Source organism: Podarcis raffonei, chromosome 2 (assembly GCF_027172205.1).
Source record: "Podarcis raffonei isolate rPodRaf1 chromosome 2, rPodRaf1.pri, whole genome shotgun sequence".
Taxonomy (NCBI): Eukaryota; Metazoa; Chordata; class Lepidosauria; order Squamata; family Lacertidae; genus Podarcis; species Podarcis raffonei.
In genome coordinates, this window is record NC_070603.1 from 126,180,396 (window position 1) to 126,201,574 (window position 21,179).

Consider the following 21,179-nt stretch of genomic DNA (forward strand, 5'->3'; position numbering starts at 1 on the left):
AGGACCTTAAGGTCTTTGAATAACCATAGTTTAGAGGGCCCTAAGGAAGTCAGACTATCCTCCACCAGGGCCAGGGCCTTCTCAGTGGTGGCTCCAACCTGGTGGAATGCTCTGTCCCAGGAGACCAGGGCCTTGCAGGATTTAACCTTCTGCCCTCGGGCCTGTAAGACAGAGCTATTCTGCCTGGCTTTCCATTTGAACTTAGCCTGTTCTTTTATTCCCTTTCCTTCCCTCCCCCTCCCCTTTTTATGAAGATTCCCCGCTCTGGGATCCCACAGCTAATTCTCCCCTGGCCTCCTCGCTGGCCCAAGTAGGACTAATTCTGCCAGCTAGCCCTGGTGATCATCTATTGTTTATTGGATGGATTTCCCCCCTAAACTGATTTTTGAATTCCGAATTTATTGTTATTCATGTTTTATACTGTACTTTATGCTTTTTTTGTTGTTGCATCAATTAAGTGTTTTAAATTTGTTGTTAGCCACCCTGAGCCCAGTTTTCTGAACCAGGAAGGGCGGGGTATAAATAAAAAATTATTATTATTATTATGCTGCAAAATGAAACCGAAGCAGGGAGGAAACAGGCAGTCCAGCCCTGATTCCTAGTAAGTCTTATCCACACATGCTCAGTTAACCTCTTTTGCCCCAAATTTGCCCCAACAAAAAAGGGGGTAAATCACTGCCAGTTTTTAACAGTGTGTAGATCACAGTCCCTTGGGAGTTGGCCACCCCTGTTTAGCGGTTCATCAGTTTTATCACAGAATTATGGATTTGCTTTGTAGGACTTGCTGGCACCTCTGATTCACACAGACAGAACGTGGCAGAAGATTCCTTCTGATTCCTTCTGATCTCTTGGAGGCTTCCTGAGAGCATAGATGGATGAGCAAGACTCAGCTGGTCCTGAAGTGGGAAGAGACCATGATATGCAAACTGGGAGAAGTGGGGGATTCTGGGAAAACTCCATGCAAAGGATCCTGGGAGAGGAGGACGCTCTCTGCTCAGATGTGCAGAGCCAGCTGTTCAGGCAGTTCTGCTACCAGGAGGCCGAAGGACCCCGAGAGGTTTGCAGCCGACTCTACTGCCTGGCCCATCAATGGCTGAAGCCAGAAAGGCACACGAAAGCTGAGATGGTGGACCTGGTGATCTTGGAGCAGTTCCTGGCTGTCCTTCCACCGGAGATGGAGAGCTGGGTGAGGGAATGTGGAGCAGAGACCAGTTCTCAGGCAGTGGCCCTGGCCGAAGGTTTCCTCCTGAGTCAGGCAGAGGAGAGGGAGCAGGTGAGAGAGACTTTCCTCTGGATGCTCCCAAGAGGCTCCAAACAGGAGGGAGAAGATCCCAAAATGCTCTACAAAGAGCCCCTTTTTTTGGAATGCATCCAAGGATTGAGATCTGATACCTGTCAGGTTTTTGCTTCTGTCATTCTTTTTCTGATCCTTCTCCCCATTCCCTTTTTTGAATCCTTGTTGCTCTTTCAGATAAAGAATCTGTTAGCAGAAATGGACATTGATTCCTGTGAGGCAGAGAGGACTCCGTTGGACACCAGAGAGAAGCCACCGGGTAAGGAGGAAGGAGTTATTTCTCTCTTTGGTCACATTCTGTTGATGTTCAAAATAATCCATGGGTTATTTTCATCTTTTGGGGGGCGTCACAGGGGGTCAAGAGCCCAGAGGAAATATTTTTACACAAAGAAAATATGAAATATTTACAGACATCCACATGCACCACTCACGTAAGACTTTTTTTAATGTCCATCTTTAGTTGGAGATGCAGTCCTGAACCTCAGAGAGAAGCAGGCATTCATAGCTTCCCACTTCCCTTTGTCTCTGGCAGGTGACAGGATGATGCCGGCAAGACCTCATATGTCTTTTCATGGTGCTGAAGAGGAAGCAGCGGCTATGGAAGCAGATCAGGTAGGGGGCAGGAGACTTGTGGGGAGAGAGGTTGAGGGGTGGGGCTGGTAAGAGTGACTCCTTCCACCTCCTGCTTTCTGTCAAAGGTGCCCTGAAAAAAGGTGGCAAATGACATTATGTGCTCAGTATAAGGCCTAAACCACTGAGCCTCTTGGGTTTGCCGATCAGAAGGTCGGCGGTTCGAATCCCCGCGATGGGGTGAGCTCCCGTTGCTCAGTCCCTGCTCCTGCCAACCTAGCAGTTCGAAAGCACGTCAAAGTGCAAGTAGATAAATAGGTACCACTCCAGCGGGAAGATAAACAGCGTTTCCGTGCGCTGTTCTGGATCGCCAGAAGCGGCTTATTCATGCTGGCCACATGACCCGGAAGCTGTGCGCCGGCTCCCTTGGCCAGTAAAGCGAGATGAGCGCCGCAACCCCAGAGTCGGCCATGATTGGACATAACGGTCAGGGGTCCCTTTACCTTCCCTTAGAACAGCGGTTCTCAACCTGGGGGTCCCCAGATGTTGTTGGACTACAACTCCCATCATCCCTGAGCTCTGGCCTTGCTAGCTAGGGGTGATGGGAGTTGTAGTTCAACAACATCTGGGGACCCACAGGTTGAGAAAGGCTGCTCTAACAGGAAGTAAAATAACTTGGTTTAACTGTATACAGTTGGAGGAATGGACAAAGAAATTGGTAAGGGAAAATAAGGAATGTCGAGAATATACAAAATTCAAAAAGGTGATTATAAAAAAAGGAAAGATGAAGAAAAATATAAAAGGGGAAACCAGTGAAATTTACAAAATAGTGGTAGAATCGGAAGATCATGAAGATCAACTAAAAGGGGTGTGCGAAAAGGAGTTAACAGGTCAGATAAATAGTCAGAGCTTGGGGAAAACATGGGAGAAACATCCTCTGAAAAGGATATCTGTAAGAAAATAACTATACTGTAAGGTAGTATGGAGGTGGTAGTAACAGCAGTAAGACTAAATCAAATAGACAACAAACATTTGGTGTTATGTTGGAGGGGATGTCAGGAAACTGGGACATATATTCAGATGTGGTGGGGCTGTAAATTTGTACAAAATGTTTAGCAAAGGGTGTTGAAGGAGATAAGAGAAATGGCAGGGTTAAGGCTGAATGAAAGTCCAGAAATACCATTGCTATAAATCTACGATAAGGTTAAATAAATCTACTATAAGGTTAAATGTATGCAAGCTATGAAGGACTTAATCACAAATTTGTTGCAAGAATTATCATAGCTAGGAAATGGAAAGAAACAAGGTGGATTTCAAATAGATGAATGGTATAAAGAAGTGTGGGATATAGCAATTAATGGTAAATTAATGTTTGCTGTCAAAGTAAGAAGGGGAATGTGGAAGAGAATTTATTTTGAATTCAGAACCAGTGAAGGCAGTGAAGGTCCTGTGTGAGGGTCTGGAGGCGGTTGGAGGTTGGATGGCGGCTAACAGATTGAGGTTGAATCCTGACAAGACAGAAGTACTGTTTTTGGGGGACAGGAGGCGGGCAGGTGTGGAGGATTCCCTGGTCCTGAATGGGGTAACTGTGCCCCTGAAAGACCAGGTGCGCAGCCTGGGAGTCATTCTGGACTCACAGCTGTCCATAGAGGCGCAGGCTAATTCTGTGTCCAGGGCAGCTGTCTACCAGCTCCATCTGGTACGCAGGATGAGACCCTCCCTGCCTGCAGACTGTCTGGCCAGAGTGGTGCATGCCCTGGTTCTCTCCCGCTTGGACTACTGCCATGCGTTTTCTGTGGGGCTACCTTAGAAGGTGACCCGGAAACTACAACAAATCCAGAATGCGGCAGCTAGACTGGTGACTTGGAGTGGCCACCGAGACCTACATTGGCTCCCAGTATGTTTCCGGGCACAATTCAAAGTGTTGGTGCTGACCTTTAGAGGCCTAAACGGCCTCGGTCCAGTATACCTGAAGGAGCGTCTTCACCCCCATCGTTCTGCCTGGACACTGAGGTCCAGCTCCGAGGGGCTTCTGGCAGTTCCCTCACTGTGAGAAGCCAAGTTACAGGAAACCAGGCAGAGGGCCTTCCCAGTAGTGGCGCCTGCCCTGTGGAACGCCTTCCCACCAGATGTTAAAGAGAAAAATAACTACCAAACTTTTAGGAGACATCTGAAGGCAGCCCTGTTCATGGAAGCTTTTAATGTTTAATAGGTTATTGTATTTTAGTCTTCTGCTGGAAGCTGCCCAGGGTGGCTGGGGAAACCCAACCAGATGGGCGGGGTAGAAATAATAAGTTGTTGCTATTATTGTTATTAATTATTGTTATTATTACTACTACTTTGTTAAAAAATCACTATAAATAAAAAATCACAATAAAATGCACAACAATTCCCTCTTTCTTTTAGGGTCCGGTGTGCTTTGATGATGTCACCGTTTGTTTCACGGACGAGGAGTGGGCGTTGCTGGATCCTGACCAGAGAGCTCTGCATAAGGAGGTCACAGAGGGGAATCGTGGGATCCTGGACTCCCTTGGTAAGGCTCCCTGCTGGGTCATAATATCTGTTTTGAAATTCCAAGCGTATCTCTATCTGATTAATAATAATAATAATAATAATAATAATGATTTATTATTTATACCCCGCCCATCTGGCTGAGTTTCCCCAGCCACTCTGGGCGGCTCCCAATCAAGTGTTAAAAACAATACAGCGTTACATATTAAAAACTTCCCTGAACAGGGCTGCCTTAAGATGTTTTCTGAATGACAGGTAATTATTTATCTCTTTGACATCTGATGGGAGGGCGTTCCACAGGGCGGGTGCCACTATCGAGAAGGCCCTCTGTCTGGTTCCCTGTAGCCTCACTTCTCGCAATGAGGGAACCGCCAGAAGGCCCTCAGTGCTGGACCTCAGTGTCTGGGCTGGACGATGGGGGTGGAGATGCTCCTTCAGGTATTAAACACCAAAATTTTGATGGAGCTCAACAGGACAACCTACAGCACCTTGAATTCTCACACCCCCATGGAAAGCTATTGTCTGTTTCATCTGCGACTATTGTTCCTCCAGTTACGGCTTTTTCAACCACGATCAGCCTTGTCTGAACTCACCGTGCCGTTTTAAATGTAGGATTTAGAGTGGTTGGGGAGACTGAGGTAGCTTCTGTCAGGTGTTTTGTTTTTTGTTTTTGCTTCTGTCCATTTTCAAAAGAGATGACTGACCTTGGAGATGGACTGGATTGCATGAATGGGCCAAACAAAATCCATCCCAGAAAAGGGACAGGCTTTTTGAATCTCAGATTCCCATAAGTATGTAAGTTAATACCAGTCAACAAAGGCAGTGAACTCTGCAGTAAGATCTCACATCTAACTCTCTTCAGATCATTCTCTTTCACAAGCATTCATTAGCATTGTTCTAGAATTACAGAAGGGATGCGGGTGACGCTGTGGGTTAAACCACAGAGCCTAGGACTTGCTGATCAGAAGGTTGGCGGTTCAAATCCCCGTGACGGGGTGAGCTTCCGTTGCTTGGTCCCTGCTCCTGCCCACCTAGCAGTTCGAAAGCACCTCAAAGTGCAAGTAGATAAATAGGTACCGCTCTGGCGGGAAGGTAAACGGCGTTTCCGTGCGCTGCTCTGGTTCGCCAGAAGCAGCTTAGTCATGCTGGCCACATGACCCAGAAGCTGCGCGACAGCTCTCTCGGCCAATAAAGCGAGATGAGCGCCGCAACCCCAGAGTCGGCCACAACTGGACCTAATGGTCAGGGGTCCCTTTACCTTTACCTAGAATTACAGACTCCATCTCTTCCTGAGGCTCTAATTGGCTTCTTTCCTTGTTTGTAGGTAATGATGAATTAGAAATGAAGAACGAAGGAGAAATCCACACAGAGGAGAAGCCTTATCGATATTTGGAGTGTGAAGAGAGCTCCAGTCAGAGCTCCGATTTCACTTCTCATCAAATAAATCCCATTGGGAAGAAACCGTATCAGTGCTTGGAGTGTGGAACGTGTTTCAGTCAGAGGGCCCATCTCACTTCCCATCATCGAATTCACACAGGAGAGAAACCGTATCAGTGCTTGGAATGCGGAAAGAGCTTCACTCGGAACGAAAGTCTCACTTGCCATCAGAGAAGTCATACAGGTGAGAAACCCTATAAATGTTTGGAGTGTGGAAAGAGCTTCACTCGGAAGGAAAGTCTCACTTCTCATAAGAGAATCCACAGTGGGGAAAAACCTTACCAGTGCTTGGAATGTGGAAAGAGCTTCCATGCAGGCACAAACTTCCGTCAACATCAGAGAATCCACTGTGGGGAGAAACCATTTCAGTGCCAAGTGTGTGGAAAGAGCTTCATTAGGAAAAAAGATCTCATTTCCCATCAAATAATTCATACAGGTGAGAAATCCTATCATTGCTTGGAGTGCGGAAAGAGCTTCACCTGGAAGAAAAGTTTCATTTCCCATCAAAGAATTCATACCGGGGAGAAACCACACAAGTGCTTGGATTGTGGAAAGAGCTACAGTAAAAGGGCTAATCTCATGACCCACCAGAGAATTCACAGTGGCGAGAAACTGCACCAATGCTTAGAGTGCGGAAGGAGCTTCACCTGGAAGGAAAATCTCACCTCTCATCAAAGAATTCATACAGGGGAGAAACCCTTTAAGTGCTTGGAATGTGGGAAGAGCTTCAGTAAGAGAGTCAATTTAACGGCCCATCAAAAAACTCACAGCGGGGAGAAACCTCATCGATGCTTAGAGTGCGGAAGGAGTTTTACCTGGAAGAAAAGTCTTACTTCTCATCAGAGAATTCATACAGGTGAGAAGCCCTATCAGTGCCTGGACTGTGGAAAGAGCTTCAGTCAGAGCGCCCATCTCTTGGTCCATCGGAGAATTCATTCAGGGAGGAAACCATATCAGTGCCTGGAATGCGGAAAGACCTTCAGTCAGAGTGCCCATCTCACTGCCCATCAAAGAACTCACCACAAGGTGAAGCCATAGCAACGGTTGTCTTTAGGAAACTTTAATTATCATGCAAGTGAGGCTTGCAACGGCGTTCTTGGTCTTCGGCCACCCAGCAAAGAAGTTGACCGTGCCTCTCAAGACCATTGAATGCACACTTAACATCTGATTGAGAAGCAATTCACGTACTTCCACCTCGAGAGCCACCATTTGCAAATTTGTGGTGCTCCTGACCACCAGTCACCTTCAGCATAACCAAGATGATGGTGGTGTCAGCTTCAAGCTCTTCCTGGAGTCTGCTGAACACTCACAGGACACTTCTTAGAAAAGCCACAAGTTTCACGCTTTCCTCTGCGAGAAGGTTTAGTCAAGAATTCCGTTGCTGCCGTCCTCTGTCAATAATTGAAAGAGGACGGCAGCAATGGAACAGCATGGAAAGAGGTTTAGATGGAACAACACGGCTTACTCCAGGGGTAGCATCAGACACCTTTTCCCACGCCATGTGGACAGAGCACCAGATCTTGACCAGAGGGACATTTTTGTCAGGGGCTCGCATATATTCCTCAAGTAGGTGACCCTGTTCTCCTTCTGTCCCAGTGTTAATTGGGGGAGTCTGTCACAATAGATGAGGTGTTTATGAAACTGTGCTGGACGTTTGCATGGTCTCTTGCCCAAGGCCTTGCCGCTCTCTTCACATAAGGCCTTGCTCACCACATACTGTGGGTTCTAACACTCCCAAGAAGTCTTCTCCAGATTTTGAAACGTGCAAGTTTTGTCTATATAACTTTAGCCTATGCGTATCCTGCCTACCAAACTATCACCTGCAGTCCATCCATCCCCAGCTATTACTGAATGTGAAGGTCTCTATTGTAACATTAGAACATGTTACAATATGCTTTGAAGGTTCTATTATTATTATTATTATTATTATTATTATTATTATTATTATTTCAGTGGTGCCCCGCAAGACGAATGCCTCGCAAGACGGAAAACCCGCTAGACGAAAGGGTTTTCCGTTTTGGAGGTGCTTCGCAAAACGAATTTCCTATGGGCTTGCTTCGCAAGACGAAAATGTCTTGCGAGTTCCTGCGGGGTTATTTTCCTTTTTCCCCAAGCTGCTAAGCCGCTTATCAGCTGATCCGCTAAGCCGCTAAACAGCTGATCCGCTAAGCCGCTAAACAGCTGATCCGCTAAGCCGCTTAACAGCTGATCCGCTAAGCCACTAAACAGCTGATCGCTAAGCCGCTTAACAGCTGATCGCTAAGCCGCTTATCAGCTGATCCGCTAAGCCGCTAAACAGCTGATCCGCTAAGCCGCTTATCAGCTGATCCGCTTAACAGCTGATCCGCTAAGCCGCTTATCAGCTGATCCGCTAAGCCCGCTAATCCGCTAATGGGCTTGCTTCGCAAGACGAAGAAACCGCAAGACGAAGAGACTCGCGGAACGGATTCTTTTCATCTTGCGGGGCACCACTGTATTAAAGATTTTATTGATTTACAAAAGTGTTTGCAATGTCTCTCGCGTATTCCTCCCCCCATTTAACATTTTGACAAATCGGTTTCATTTGTTGAGATATTAGGAAGAAAAGGGGGAAAGAGGTGGGGTGGGGTGGCGATGTTTCTATTTTACTTACTATATGTTGGGTTTGGTCTCAGCGTTGCTTGTGCAGGTTCTTTGCTGTTCACTTGTGTTTCTTTGGTGGTGAGAGAGGTTGGGGTTGGCCTAGGGTGGGGTTGTTCATTTGGGGTTGGCTGTGGTGGTCTTTGTTTTCATGTGTGATTGGGGTGGGTGGGTGTTTTGGATCAGGTTAGCCATATTGATTTGTATGCTGTTGGTGGATATTTGTCATTGTCTTGTTGGACTGTGTGTGATAAAGGGGAGCCATACCGGGGTAAAGGCGTCTTCTTCTGTTTGTCCTTGTGTCAGTTTCAGTTTATTGGTTAATTTTTCTAGTAGGGCTGTTTCCCATACTATTTGGTACCATTGGTCCATGCTTACTCCTGACAGGTCTCTCCAGTGTCTGGCTATGGTGTTTCTGGCTGCTGAAAGTAGGTGGGTTATGAGTTCTTTGTGGTGTAAGTAGCCATTATTGTCTTGGAAGATGTTTAGTAGGGCCATTTCTGGGTGATTTCTAATACTTGCTTGGTTATTTTACTTATTTCTCGCATGGTTGTTGTCCAGAATAGGGGCACTCCCACCACATGTGGAGGTATGTGCCTGTGGAGGTGCACCTTCTCCATGCTTTGAAGGTTCTGCTTACATATTCTGAGTTTGGAGCCCTCCCAAGACTCCTGAGGAGTGAGTTGGAGTTCTTGTCATAAGAAGATCCTTTCTTCACGGAAATTCCTCTCTGCCTCTTGACATCAAGCAGGAACCTTGCTGTTCTCTTTTTGGTGCCTCCTTAAGCTGTATTTGTTCAAGCAAAACTTTCATTTTTTTGTAATTTCTTTATTGGTTTTTTCATAATTTTATACATTTAACATAACCATTTCAAACATTGAAATACTAGGTTCTGTTGAACCTTCGGACCCATAGGTTCCATGTTTAAGATTAAATTTGCTGCATCTTTTACCATTATCCATCTGTTATATAACCATAAATATAATAAGATTTTAACTCTTTAACTGGGGTATGTGGAGATGGCGAAACTGACGAGAAAGATCCGAAACCAGGAAGATCAAGTATTTTCTAAAGAATGGAGTAAATTTGTATTTTATTTAAAGGACCACTGCAAACAAGCAAGACTTTCCAGACACAAAGATGTAGATGTATTTTAATCTCAACGCTGCTCATTTTAACATGTTGGCTGTTTTTATTTTTATTTTGCTGTGGAATTTATTTTTAATTTACAATTTTAACATTTCTAGTAAACCACTGAGATGTTTTCTTACCATCGAGCGGCGTGTCAATATTATTATTAAATCCCACCAACACCATGTCTTTTTGTGGAGCCTTTTTATGTGCGGAGATCTTGCGATAGGGACTCCTTCGCAACCCAGCCAAAATGTGGGGTGAAATAAGGAGCTCTTGCATAGAAGCATGGAACTGAGAGTTGCAAGGGACCCCAAGAGCCATCTCGTCCAATGCCCTGCAATTCAAGAACATCAACTTAAAGCATCCATGACAAATAATAATAATAATAATAATAATAATAATAATAATAATAATATGTATTATTTATACCCTGCCCATCTGGCTGAGTTTCCTCAGCCACTCTGGGCGGCTCCCAATCGAGTGTTAAAAACAATACAGCATTAAATATTAAGAACTTCCCTAAACAGGGCTGCCTTCAGATGTCTTCTAAAAATGGGATAGCTGTTTAATTCCTTGACATCTGATGGGAGGTATATTCCACAGGGCAAGCGCCACTACCCAGAAGGCCTTCTGTCTGGTCCTCTGTAACCTCACTTCTCGCAGGGAGGGAACCGCCAGAAGGCCCTCGGAGCTGGACCTCAGTGTCCGGGTAGAACGATGGGGGTGGAGACGCTCCTTCTGGTATACTGGGATGAGGCCATTTAGGGCTTTAAAGGTCAGCACCAACACTTTGAATCGTGCTCGGAAACGTACTGGGAGCCAATGCAGATCTCTCTGGACTGGTGTTATGTGGTCCCGGTGGCCGCTCCCAGTCACTAGTCTAGCTGCCGCATTCTGGATTAGTTGCAGTTTCCGGGTCACCTTCAAAGGGAGCCCCACATAGAGTGTGTTGCAGTAGTCCAAGCAGGAGATAACCAAAGCATGCACCACTCTGGTGAGACAGTCTGCAGGCAGGGAGGGTCTCATCCTTCGTACCAGGTGGAGCTTGTAGACACAGGACACAGAATTGACCTGCGCCTCCATGGACAGCTGTGAGTCCAAAATAACTCCTAGGCTTTCTATCTAATTTAAACATTTCATGGAACTGAAGGTATTGTAACCAATCCCTAACATGGCTCCTTACATTTTCTATTGGGTCTGCCACCCCCACCCCCCCACCCCTGTAAAATGCAGCAATTCCCTGTATAAAGCAAGTATTTCTGTTTTACTTAATCTCCAACATTTTTTATGTTGTGAACCACCCTGAGTTCTATGGGTAAAGGGCGGTATACAACTGTCAACAACAACAACACGTTGGTGTGCCAGGCTGTTGAGAACCTGGCTGCAGAGGTTTCCCCGGCCACTGGTGTTGCTGTGGATTTGGCCGAGTCTGAATCCTGGTGTCTCATTAACATTGTGACATCAAGTATGATGTCAGAAGCAGGATCAGCGCCAGGCCCCAGCAAAGGGAGAGGCAGAAATAATAATAAAATAATAATTTATTATTTACACCCTACCCATACAACTGGGTTTCCCCAGCCATTGTGGGTAGCTAACAACAGGTTAAAAACAGATTAAAGGGCTCTCTGGCTTAATGCTGTCAAGATGAATCCTCATGGCAGCTGAGACGAGCTAATATTTGGAACTCTATTGACATTCCCACAAAGGAAAGATTTGGGGACTATTTTCAGAGGAGCTTTCTGCCGTCTTAACTGTGTACCTTATCAAACAAATTGGGACTTTTTCTATAACTGGGTGTGCTGCCATCTGCCTTATTGCAGGGCAGATTCGAGGGTAAACCATAATACGTGGAACGAGTCTGCCCCTGCGGCTGGACGGAGGTAGAAACTGTCTCTCATGTCTTTTTACGCTGCCATTTCTACGGGGATCTACGCTCCGTTATTTGTTACCCCTGCTATGCAAAAATCTCCAAATGGATCCAAACTTCAATGTCTAAAACTCCTGGTAGAGGACAAGGACTCTGAGATCACGCTCAGGGTGGCCAAATTGTATGCGACTGCCATAAAACTTAGGGAACAAGCCATACTACCAAAAGGATTAAGGTTTTAAATGATAATTTTAGGTTATATTTTAGTGATCAAGATTTAATATATATTTTTAACTGCCGCTATATCTGTATTGTCTGTTATACTCAATTGCAATTCAATGTATTCCTGTTGTGTGTTTTATGATTTTCCTGATATTGTAAGTGAGCCGGAATTGGTCTGTGACCGTACTAATAAAACAAAATTCAACATATAACTGGGTGCCCTTCCAGTTTAAAAACTGACCCTGAGTATACAACGAAACATGAGCAGCGATTCTGGGCCCGGTTAGTACTAGTGGATTAACTGGGATCCGAGTACTTGAAAGTATGTATTTATAAGGGGCCCCTGAGGGCCAGCTAGTCCAACCCCTTCAATGCAGGAATCTCAGCTAAAGCATTCAGGACAGATGTCCATCCAAGCTCTGCTTAAAACCCTCCAAGCAAGGAGAGCCCACAGCTTCCCAAGGGAGACTGTTCCACTGTCAAACAGTTCTCAATGTGAGAAAGTTCTTCCTGAAGCCATTTCAAAGTCCCGTTTCTTGGTTGGAGTCCTCCCCTCCAGAGCAGGCGAAAACAAACCCTTGAGATATTGGAAGATGGTGTTGTAAACAAAATATGCCCTTCTTCCCTTATGGGGTACCCAAGAGCCCATATAGTCCTTAAGTGGGTTCCCTATTGGTCAGAGAAAATAACAGACGCCAACCAGAGAATATTGAAACGCCCCCCTCACACGCAGGAAAGGAGGAGGACCCAGAACAAAGGCGTGTCCGCCCTTATATAGACATTTTAAATTCCCTGCCCTGGAGTTCAAGACCACCACCCACAAACATCATACCTACATCACAGAAAAGGCGGTCTACAACAGAAATTTGAGTGCGTTGTTTATCTCCTGTCTGGCAAGTTACCTGTGAATGGTCACTTGATGGGATACCCTGGGGAGCCTGGCCAGTCTTTTGTAATGCCTGCCGTTATATAGACATTTTAAATTCCCTGCTCTGGCGCTCAAGACCACCCCTCCATGCATCATACATACATCACAGAAGGGGTGTAACCTAAGACCACCCCCCGCAGATACATCATACCTACATCACAGAAAAGGCGGTCTACAACAGAAATTTGAGTGCTGTTGTTTTTCCTGTCTGACAGGTTTTTCTGATAACACCTTATCTGATTGCCTGGTGATTACCCACTTCCTGAGACAATGGGAAAGTTCCCTCACCCCCTCCCTCCTTGCAGGGAAAACATTTGGTCAGTTTGGGAGTCAAAATGGTTTCAGGGAGTCAAAATGGTTTCAGGAAGGTGTTCCTGTGTTGCTCCAGACATTGGTACATTTGTTGTAAACAAAAATTGCCCTTTTCCCCTTATGGAGTACCCAAGAGCCCATATAGAGACCTTATGTAGGTTCCCTATTGGTAGGAGAAAATAACAGAGGCAAAGCTGAGAATATTGAGAAGCAAAGCAGCTAGTAAGCCTGATCTTTATTGCAACAGGGTCCTCACTCACCACACGCAGGAGGAAGGAGGAACCCAGAACAATGGTGCACAAGGCCTTATATAGACATTTTAAATTCCCTGCCATGGAGCTGAAGACCACCCCTCCATACATCATACATACATCACAGAAGTGGTATAACCCAAGACCACCACCAGATACATCATACCTACATCACAGAAAAAGCAGTCTACAACAGAAATTTGAATGTTTTTCCTGTTTGCCAGGTTATCTGATTGCCTTTCCTGATAGTCTGTCACCCATTAAAATGCTGATTACTCAATTCCTGAGACAATGGGGACGCTCCCTGACACCCCCTCCCTCCTTGCAGGGAAAACATTTGATCAGTTTGGGAATCAAAATGGTTTCAGGTTGGTCTTCCTGTGCTGATCTGTGTGTGTGTGTGTGTGTGTGTGTGTATAATATCACACATTTATAAACATTTATTATATATATATGGCCTTAAAATTCTTATAACACTTGCTATTGGATCGCCTTTTTGTCTTTTCTTTCCCAGGCTCAACATCCCCAGCTCCTTCTTCTGGCTTCTTCTCCCCTCCCGGCTGCTCCTCCTCCTGCTTCTGGTCTGGGGAGGGGGCAGCTCAGGGGGGGGGTCTCCCAAATGAAGCATCGCCCCATCAGAGGAAACAGTACAATGCACGGTATCTCCTTATTGCTATAATTTTACAGGCTGCTTTTCTGAGCCTCTCTGCATGCCTGGTGCTTGTGTAAAAGCTGAAGCAGAGCGGTCCGGCTCCTTGTCCTGGCCTTAGTTCGAGGCTGGCGGGGGGGGGATTTTTGGGGAGTCGTCTAGCTGCCATGGGGGGAAGAAACCGGCAGGCAGAGGGGGGAGGAGGAAGGTTTCTGCCGAGGGTGGGGGTCCCTCGGTCAGGGATGCTTGAGCTGAGATTCCTGCCTGGCACGGGGTGGACTGGATGACCCTCGGGCTCCCTTCCAGCCGCTCCCATGCTCTGCTTCTAGTGAGGGGTCCCCTGCTTCTTGGGGGGGGGTGTCCCAAATGAAGGATCTCTGGGGGGGGGGTGTTCCTCAATCTACTCAGTTCCAATGGCATTTAGGACCCGGGGAAGTGAGGCCTAAGGGGAAGGGTGAGTGAGCCCACCATAATCCCTGAGATGTTCCCCCCCCCCAGCAAGGGAAGAAGCTGCACCTGCTGAGTTTCTGCCTCCCCCCAGCATTGCAAGGACAGGAAATGCTACCAGGGGGACCCCCCCTCGGAGAGGACCCAGGCGTCCGGCCCAGAGCTCTCCTCCTCCCGCGCCCTGCGAGGGACCCAGGTGTCCTGCCTCGACCTACCCAGCAGGAGCAGCAGCAGCAGCGGGAGTTTGAGAAAGCCTGGTCTAGAAATTAGACGCCCCTCGGGCTCCCTTCCAGACTCCCCTGCTTCTTGGGGGTGGGGGCTCAAGGGGGTCTCCCAAATGAAGCATCTCTTGGGGGGGACTTGGGATTTTTGGGGAGTCCTCTAACTGCCATGGGGGGGAGAAAGCAGCAGGCGGAGGGGGGAGGGGGTTTCTGCAAAGGTTGGGGGTCCCTCGGTCAGGGATGCTTGAGCTGAGATTCCTGCCTGGCAGGGGTGGACTGGATGACCCTCGGGCTCCCTTCCAGACTCTCCCATGCTCTGCTTCTAGTGAGGGGTCCCCTGCTTCTTGGGGGGGGTCTCCCAAATGAGGCATCTCTGGGGGGGGGGCTTCTCCCGGGCTCCTGCCTCGGAGGAGGAGGTTCCACTCGGCTCGCCAAGGGTTAAAAGGAGCAGAGCCGGATTCCTAGAGAGGACCGGAAGTGGCGTCGTGGGGGGGCAGGTCCTCCCTGGCCCAGGCCCCTCCCTCGCCAGCCCCCTTCTGCTTGGTCTCCCTCTCTCGGGGTGAGTCTCGCCATGGGGAGAAGGGGGGGCGGGGTGCAGGGGAGGGGCGGGGGGGCTGGTCACATCCTGCAGGGGGGCCCATATCGGGGGGGGGCGAGGGGGCCAGGGCTCTGCCCCCTGGGGGAGGGAGGGGGCGGGGGGAGGCTGCGGATAATAATAATAAAAAATTATTTATACCCCGCCCTTCCTGGTTCAAAAACCGGGCTGGGGGGCGGCAAACAACCAATTTAAAACACTGCGTTTTAATGTTGTATTTTAATCTTCTTTTTAAGTTTATTATTGGTTGTTCGCCGCCTTGGCTGGGGAGGGCGGGGTAGAAATGAAATTTATTGTTATTATTAATTATAAAAGCAGCATGAAATGCAGTATAAAAAGCATGAAGAACGATAAAAATGGAAATTAGATGACCCCCAGAGCGAGGAGGCCGGGGGAGAATTAGCTGTGGGATCCCAGAGCCGGGGAGGGGAGGGAAATAAAAGACCAGGCTGAATTCGAATTAAAGGCCAGGCGGACTAGCTCTGTCTTGCAGGCCCGAAGGAAGGAGGTCCAACCCTGTGCGCCCCCCCCCCCCCCGCCGCCGCCATGCTGCTTCTCTTGCTCCGCTTCCGCCCCAGGTCTCGCCATGGAGGCAGGAGAGGCCTCCAGGAACTGCAAAAAAACCCCATTACGTGGCAGTTTTTCTGGCAGAGAAGAGAAATCAGGCGCGGGGGGGAGCAGCCCCTCCCCAGTGCAGAGAGTGGGGGGGGAGAGAGACCCTCCCCTCCAGACTCTCTGCCCGAGCTGCAATTCCCAGTTCCCTGGCAATAATTAAAATAATTAAAATAATTTATAATAATAATTATAATTATAATATTTTATTTATAATAATATAATAATTTATTTATACCCCACCCATGTGGGTGGGTGTGTAAAGTGTGTGTGTGCCTTAATCTAGAATGATTAACTTTGGCAAAATTCTGCATATAAGAAACTTTACTCTCTCTCTCTCTCTCTCTGTTTTTTAAATAATAATAATAATAATAATTTTTATTTATACCCCACCCTCCCCGGCCAGAGCCGGGCTCAGGACAACTAATGCCAATAAAATTACAGTGGTAGCTCAGGTTACGGACTCTGCTAACCCAGAAATAGTACCTCGGGTTAAGAACTTTGCTTCAGGATGAGAACAGAAATCGCGCGACGGCAGCAGGAGGCCCCATTAGCTAAAGTGGTACCTCAGGCTAATAACAGTTTCAGGTTAAGAATGGACCTCCACTGTGAGGAAATTAAGAAATTTTGGATAGTAGTACATGAAGAACTAAAGAAGAGGTTGAAAATATCAATAACAAAGAAACCAGAGATATATCTCCTTGGATTGATAGATGAAGAGATACCTTGGGGGGGGGGGGTTTTCTATTTGCAAGTATAGCTGCTAGAATAGTGATTGCAAAATGGGGGGGGCGAACCCAATTTAAAATAAAATGCAGCCTTGTTTTAAAAGTAGCCCATAGATCAGAACCATAAGGGGAGGGAAACATCAGGGTCAGAATGAGTCCAGACCAAAAGCCAGGCGGAACAGCTCTGTCTTGCAGGCGGAAGGATGTCAAGTCCTGCAGCTCTCTGGTCTCTTGGGACAGAGCGTTCCACCACGTTGGGGCCAGTGCTGAAAAGGCCCTGGCCCTAGTTGAGGCCAGTCGAACCACCTTGCGACCTGGGACCTCCAAAGTGTTGTCATTTGTGGACCTTTAGGTCCTCCGCAGCAGGGGTGGGGGTGGCAAGAAGGGTGGATGCGTAAAACACTCTGGGAATTGTAGACTTGAGGCTGGAAGGGGTGGGGGGGTCTCATGCCAAAACTCTCCACATTCTGAACAAACTGCAGTTCCCATTATTCTTTGCAGAAAGTCAGGACTTTTAAAAGTGGCCTGATCCTGCTTTGCAAATGCAGAGTGGGTGGCGGCTGTGTGTGTGTGTTGTATCTTTCCTTTGTTTTTGGAATATTTCAATAGAGGAGTTTTTATATGGGTTGAAACAAAAAAATGTTAAAAAATTCCTTCCAGTAGCACCTTAGAGAAACTAAGTTTGTTATTGGTATGAGCTTTCGTGTGCATGCACACTTCTTCAGATACATCATGCATGCACAATTCATGCATGTACGCAAAAGCTCATTCCAATCACAAACTTAGTGGTCTCTAAGGTGCTACTGGAAGGATTTTTTATTTTTTATTTTGTTTTGACTACGGCAGACCAACACGGCCACCTACCTGTAACTTTATACAGGTTGTTATCATTTCTCGTATTTCTACGGCTGCATCTATTTCCCCAGGACAGGTTACAACCATTTTACAATTCCATATTAAAAAGAGTTAAAACCAAGGACAGTCAGAGGAAATGGCTGGGTCATGAAAACACGTTTCTCAGGTGCCCAAGGCTTCCTTAAAGACTGGAAGGTGAGCAATTGGGGAGAGGGAATTTCCCAACCAAGGATCCGCCACCAGGTCTTGGGACACCTGAGAAAATGATGATGATGATAATAATAATAATAATTTATTTATACCCCGCCCATCTGGCTGGGTTTCCCCAGTCACTTTGGGCGGCTTCCAACCAAATATTAAGATACAATAATATCAAACATTAAAAGCTTCCCTAAACAGGGCTGCCTTCTAAAAGTCTGGTGGTGGTTCTCTTTGACATCTGGTGGGAGGCCGTTCCACAGGGCGGGTGTCACTACCAAGAAGGCCCTCTGCCTGGTTCCTTGTAACCTCACTTCTCGCAGCAAGGGAACCGCCAGAAGGCCCTCGGTGCTGGACCTCAGTGTCTGGGCAGAACGATGGGGGTGGAGACGCTCCTTCAGATATACTGGACCAAGGCCGTTTAAGGCTTTCAAGGTCAGCACCAACACTTTGAATTGTGCTCGGAAACGTACTGGGAGCCAATGTAGGTCTTTCAAGACCGGTGTTATGTGGTCTCTGTGGCCGCTCTCAGTCACCAGTCTAGCTGCCGTGTTCTGGATTAGTTGTAGTTTCCGGGTCACCTTCAAAGGTAGCCCCACGTAGAGCGCATGGCAGTAGTCCAAGCAGGAGATAACTAGAGCATGCACCAGTCTGGAAAGACAATTTGCGGGCAGGGAGAGTCTCATCCTACGTACCAGATGGAGCTGGTAAACAGCTACTCTGGACACAGAACTGACCTGCGCCTCCATGGACAGCTGTGAGTCCAGAATGACTCCCAGGCTGCGCACCTGGTCCTTCAGGGGCACAGTTACACGGATATCATCAACCAGTGCGACCAAGGCGTGAGAGGGAAGGAAGGAGGTGGCCCTTTCCTGTTTTATTTACAAGCCCACCACATATGAAAAGAAAATGTTCCTTCTGCCGTTTTACACTTCCGAAACATGCTTGCGTTAGCTTTGTACATTTTGGGCAACTTGTTTGGTGTTAAACGCCCTCTACAAATCAGCTTCAGATAGTTTTCTCTTAAAGTGTCACAAGAAGCACGTCTTCCACAACTTCTCCCATGAAGACACTTTTATATTATGTCCCACATCTCATTGCAGCTTTCACCATTTCATCCTTAGTTTCCCATTTCAGAAGTCTTTTATCCATCTTAGAAATCAATCTTCTTATAACCCCCTTTCAAAAACAGAGCTTTACTCACTTCGGGTTGTGCGATTTCAGGTTGCGCACCGCTCCAAACCCGGAAATACCGGAACTGGTTACTTCTGGGTTTCGGCACTTGTGCATGCGCAGAAGCGCTAAATCGCACTTTGTGCATGCGCAGAAGCGCCGAGTCGTGACCTGCGCGTGCGCAGATACAACGCTGTGGGCTGTGGACACTGCAGGTTGCAAACGTGCTTTCCGCACGGATCATGTTCGCAACCCGAGCGTCCACTGTAGTCTAGTGATGCTTCATAATACAGTCTTAAATTTGACTGTGCCAATCCACCTTTCTTTAATATCTGTTAATATTTTATACCTAATTCTGGGCTTCTTCCCCTGCTAGGTAAACTTTGAGAGCTCCTTTGTTTGAACCATCCTGCATAAATTCTTATCGGGTTTGCCTGGAATAAAAACAACATTTTAGGCAAAAGGTTTGTCTTAATTGCATAAATCATTGCTTGCAGTGAGAGTTTAATTCTCCCCCATCTTTCAAAATCCTTTTTTACTTCATACTACAACGTAATTACCATGAAACAAATTTGGTCGCTTTCCTTCTGGAGGGCTAGAAGCTTATTTCTCTTCCTTCCTTCCTTCTGTCCTTTTTTTTTAAAATTAAAAAAAGAGCTCAGAATCTGGGCTGTGGTCTGCTTCAGCTCTGGTTCTAGGGAATGTTTTCTCCTGCCCGTGATTTAGTTTTATAACAGAACAATGGATTTGTTTTGTCCGAATTGCTAGCACCTCCAATTTCAAGAGACGGAACGTGGCAGAAGACCAAGGGGCTTCTTCTGATCTCTTGGAGACTTCCTAAGAGCAGAGATGGATGAGCAAGACTCAGCTGGCCCTGAAGCGGGCAGAAGCCAAGCCGTCCAAACTGAGAGCAGTGGGGGATTCTCCATGCAGAAGATCCTGGGAGAGGAGGACACTCTCCGCTCTGATGTGCAGAGCCAGCAGGTCAGGAAGTTCTGCTGCCAGGAGGCTGAAGGACCCCGAGAAGTTTGCCACCAGTTCTACCAACTAGACCATCAGTGGCTGAAGCCAGAAAGGCACACGAAAGCAGAGATGGTGGACCTGGTGATTTTGGAGCAGTTCCTGGCTGTCCTCCCCCCAGAGATGGAGAGCTGGGTGAGGGAATGCGGAGCAGAGACCAGTTCCCAGGCAGTGGCCCTGGCTGAAGGTTTCCTCCTGAGTCAGGCAGAGGAGAGAAAGCAGGTGAGAGAGACTGTCCTCTGGAAACTCCCAAGGGGCTCCAAACAGGAGGGAGAGTATTCCAAAATGCTCTACCAACGGAAAGCATCCTAAAGTTTTTGCTTCTTCTGTTCTATTTCAAATCCTTCATGTTCTGTTCTGAATCTGTGTTGCTCTTTCAGGGAAAGGATCTGTTAGCAGAAATGGGCCCTGATTCCTTTGAGGCAGAGAGGACTCTGTTGGACACCAGAGAGAGGCCACTGGGTAAGGAAGAAGGAGCTTTTTCTGTGTGTGGTCACATTTTGTTGATTTTGAAACTAATCCTTGGGTTCTTTTCATCCTTTTCCCGGGGGTGGGGTGGAGACATTTAGGGCCAAGAGCCCAGAGGTTTATTTTTACTCGACAAAATGTGAAATGGGTACAAATGCCAAGATGCCCTCTGTAGGTGACACTTTTTCAGAGGCACTTAAGAGATGCACTGCTTCACCCCCCCCCCAAGAGAAGTGTGGAATCATGGCTTCTCACTTGCCTCTTTCTCTCTCTCGCAGGTGAGGGAACGATGTTGGTAAGACCTCTTCTTCCGTCTTTTCATGGTGGCGAAGGGGATGCAGCAGAATTGGAACCAGATCAGGTAATAATAATAATAATAATAATAATAATAATAATAATTTATTTATACCCCACCCTCCCCAGCCAGAGCCGGGCTCAGGGCGGCTAACACCAATAAAATCTCAATAAAAACATAATAAGGGGGGCAGGGGAAAAACCCAATTTAAAATACAGGTTAAAATGCAATTTAAAATGCAGCCTTGTTTTAAAGTAGCTGATAAATCAAAACTATAAGGGAAGGGAAGCATAACAGGGAGAAATGTAAAGTATTGCACTTGGGCAAAAAAAATGAGAGGCACAAATACAAGATGGGGGACACCTGGCTTGAGAGCAGTACATGTGAAAAGGATCTAGGAGTCTTGGTTGACCACAAACTTGACATGAGCCAACAGTGTGACGCGGCAGCTAAAAAAGCCAATGCAATTCTGGGCTGCATCAATAGGAGTATAGCATCTAGATCAAGGGAAGTAATAGTGCCACTGTATTCTGCTCTGGTCAGACCTCACCTGGAGTACTGTGTCCAGTTCTGGGCACCACAGTTCAAGAAGGACACTGACAAACTGGAACATGTCCAGAGGAGGGCAACCGAAATGGTCAAAGGCCTGGAAACGATGCCTTATGAGGAACGGCTAAGGGAGCTGGGCATGTTTAGCCTGGAGAAGAGGAGGCTAAGGGGTGATATGATAGCCATGTTCAAATATACAAAAGGATGTCACATAGAGGAGGGAG

General features: G+C 47.0%; 1 protein-coding gene across 3 annotated transcripts in view; it reads left to right on the forward strand.

Moving 5' to 3' along the window:
• Positions 1 to 747: 747 nt before the first annotated feature.
• Positions 748 to 21,179, forward strand: part of LOC128409533 (zinc finger protein ZFP2-like) — a 34,134-nt gene continuing 13,702 nt past the window's right edge. The window contains exons 1-4 of one of the 3 annotated variants that reach the window (XM_053380081.1): positions 14,999 to 15,021; positions 19,392 to 19,865; positions 20,024 to 20,105; positions 20,390 to 20,472. In XM_053380081.1, coding sequence (XP_053236056.1) covers positions 19,473 to 19,865; positions 20,024 to 20,105; positions 20,390 to 20,472 — 558 coding nt within the window. In that variant the 5' untranslated portion in view covers positions 14,999 to 15,021; positions 19,392 to 19,472. Of the gene's footprint in view, positions 1,274 to 1,471; positions 1,554 to 14,998; positions 15,022 to 18,843; positions 19,088 to 19,391; positions 19,866 to 20,023; positions 20,106 to 20,389; positions 20,473 to 21,179 lie in introns of those variants that run through there. The other 2 variants (XM_053380080.1, XM_053380079.1) reach the window with 2 other exon arrangements.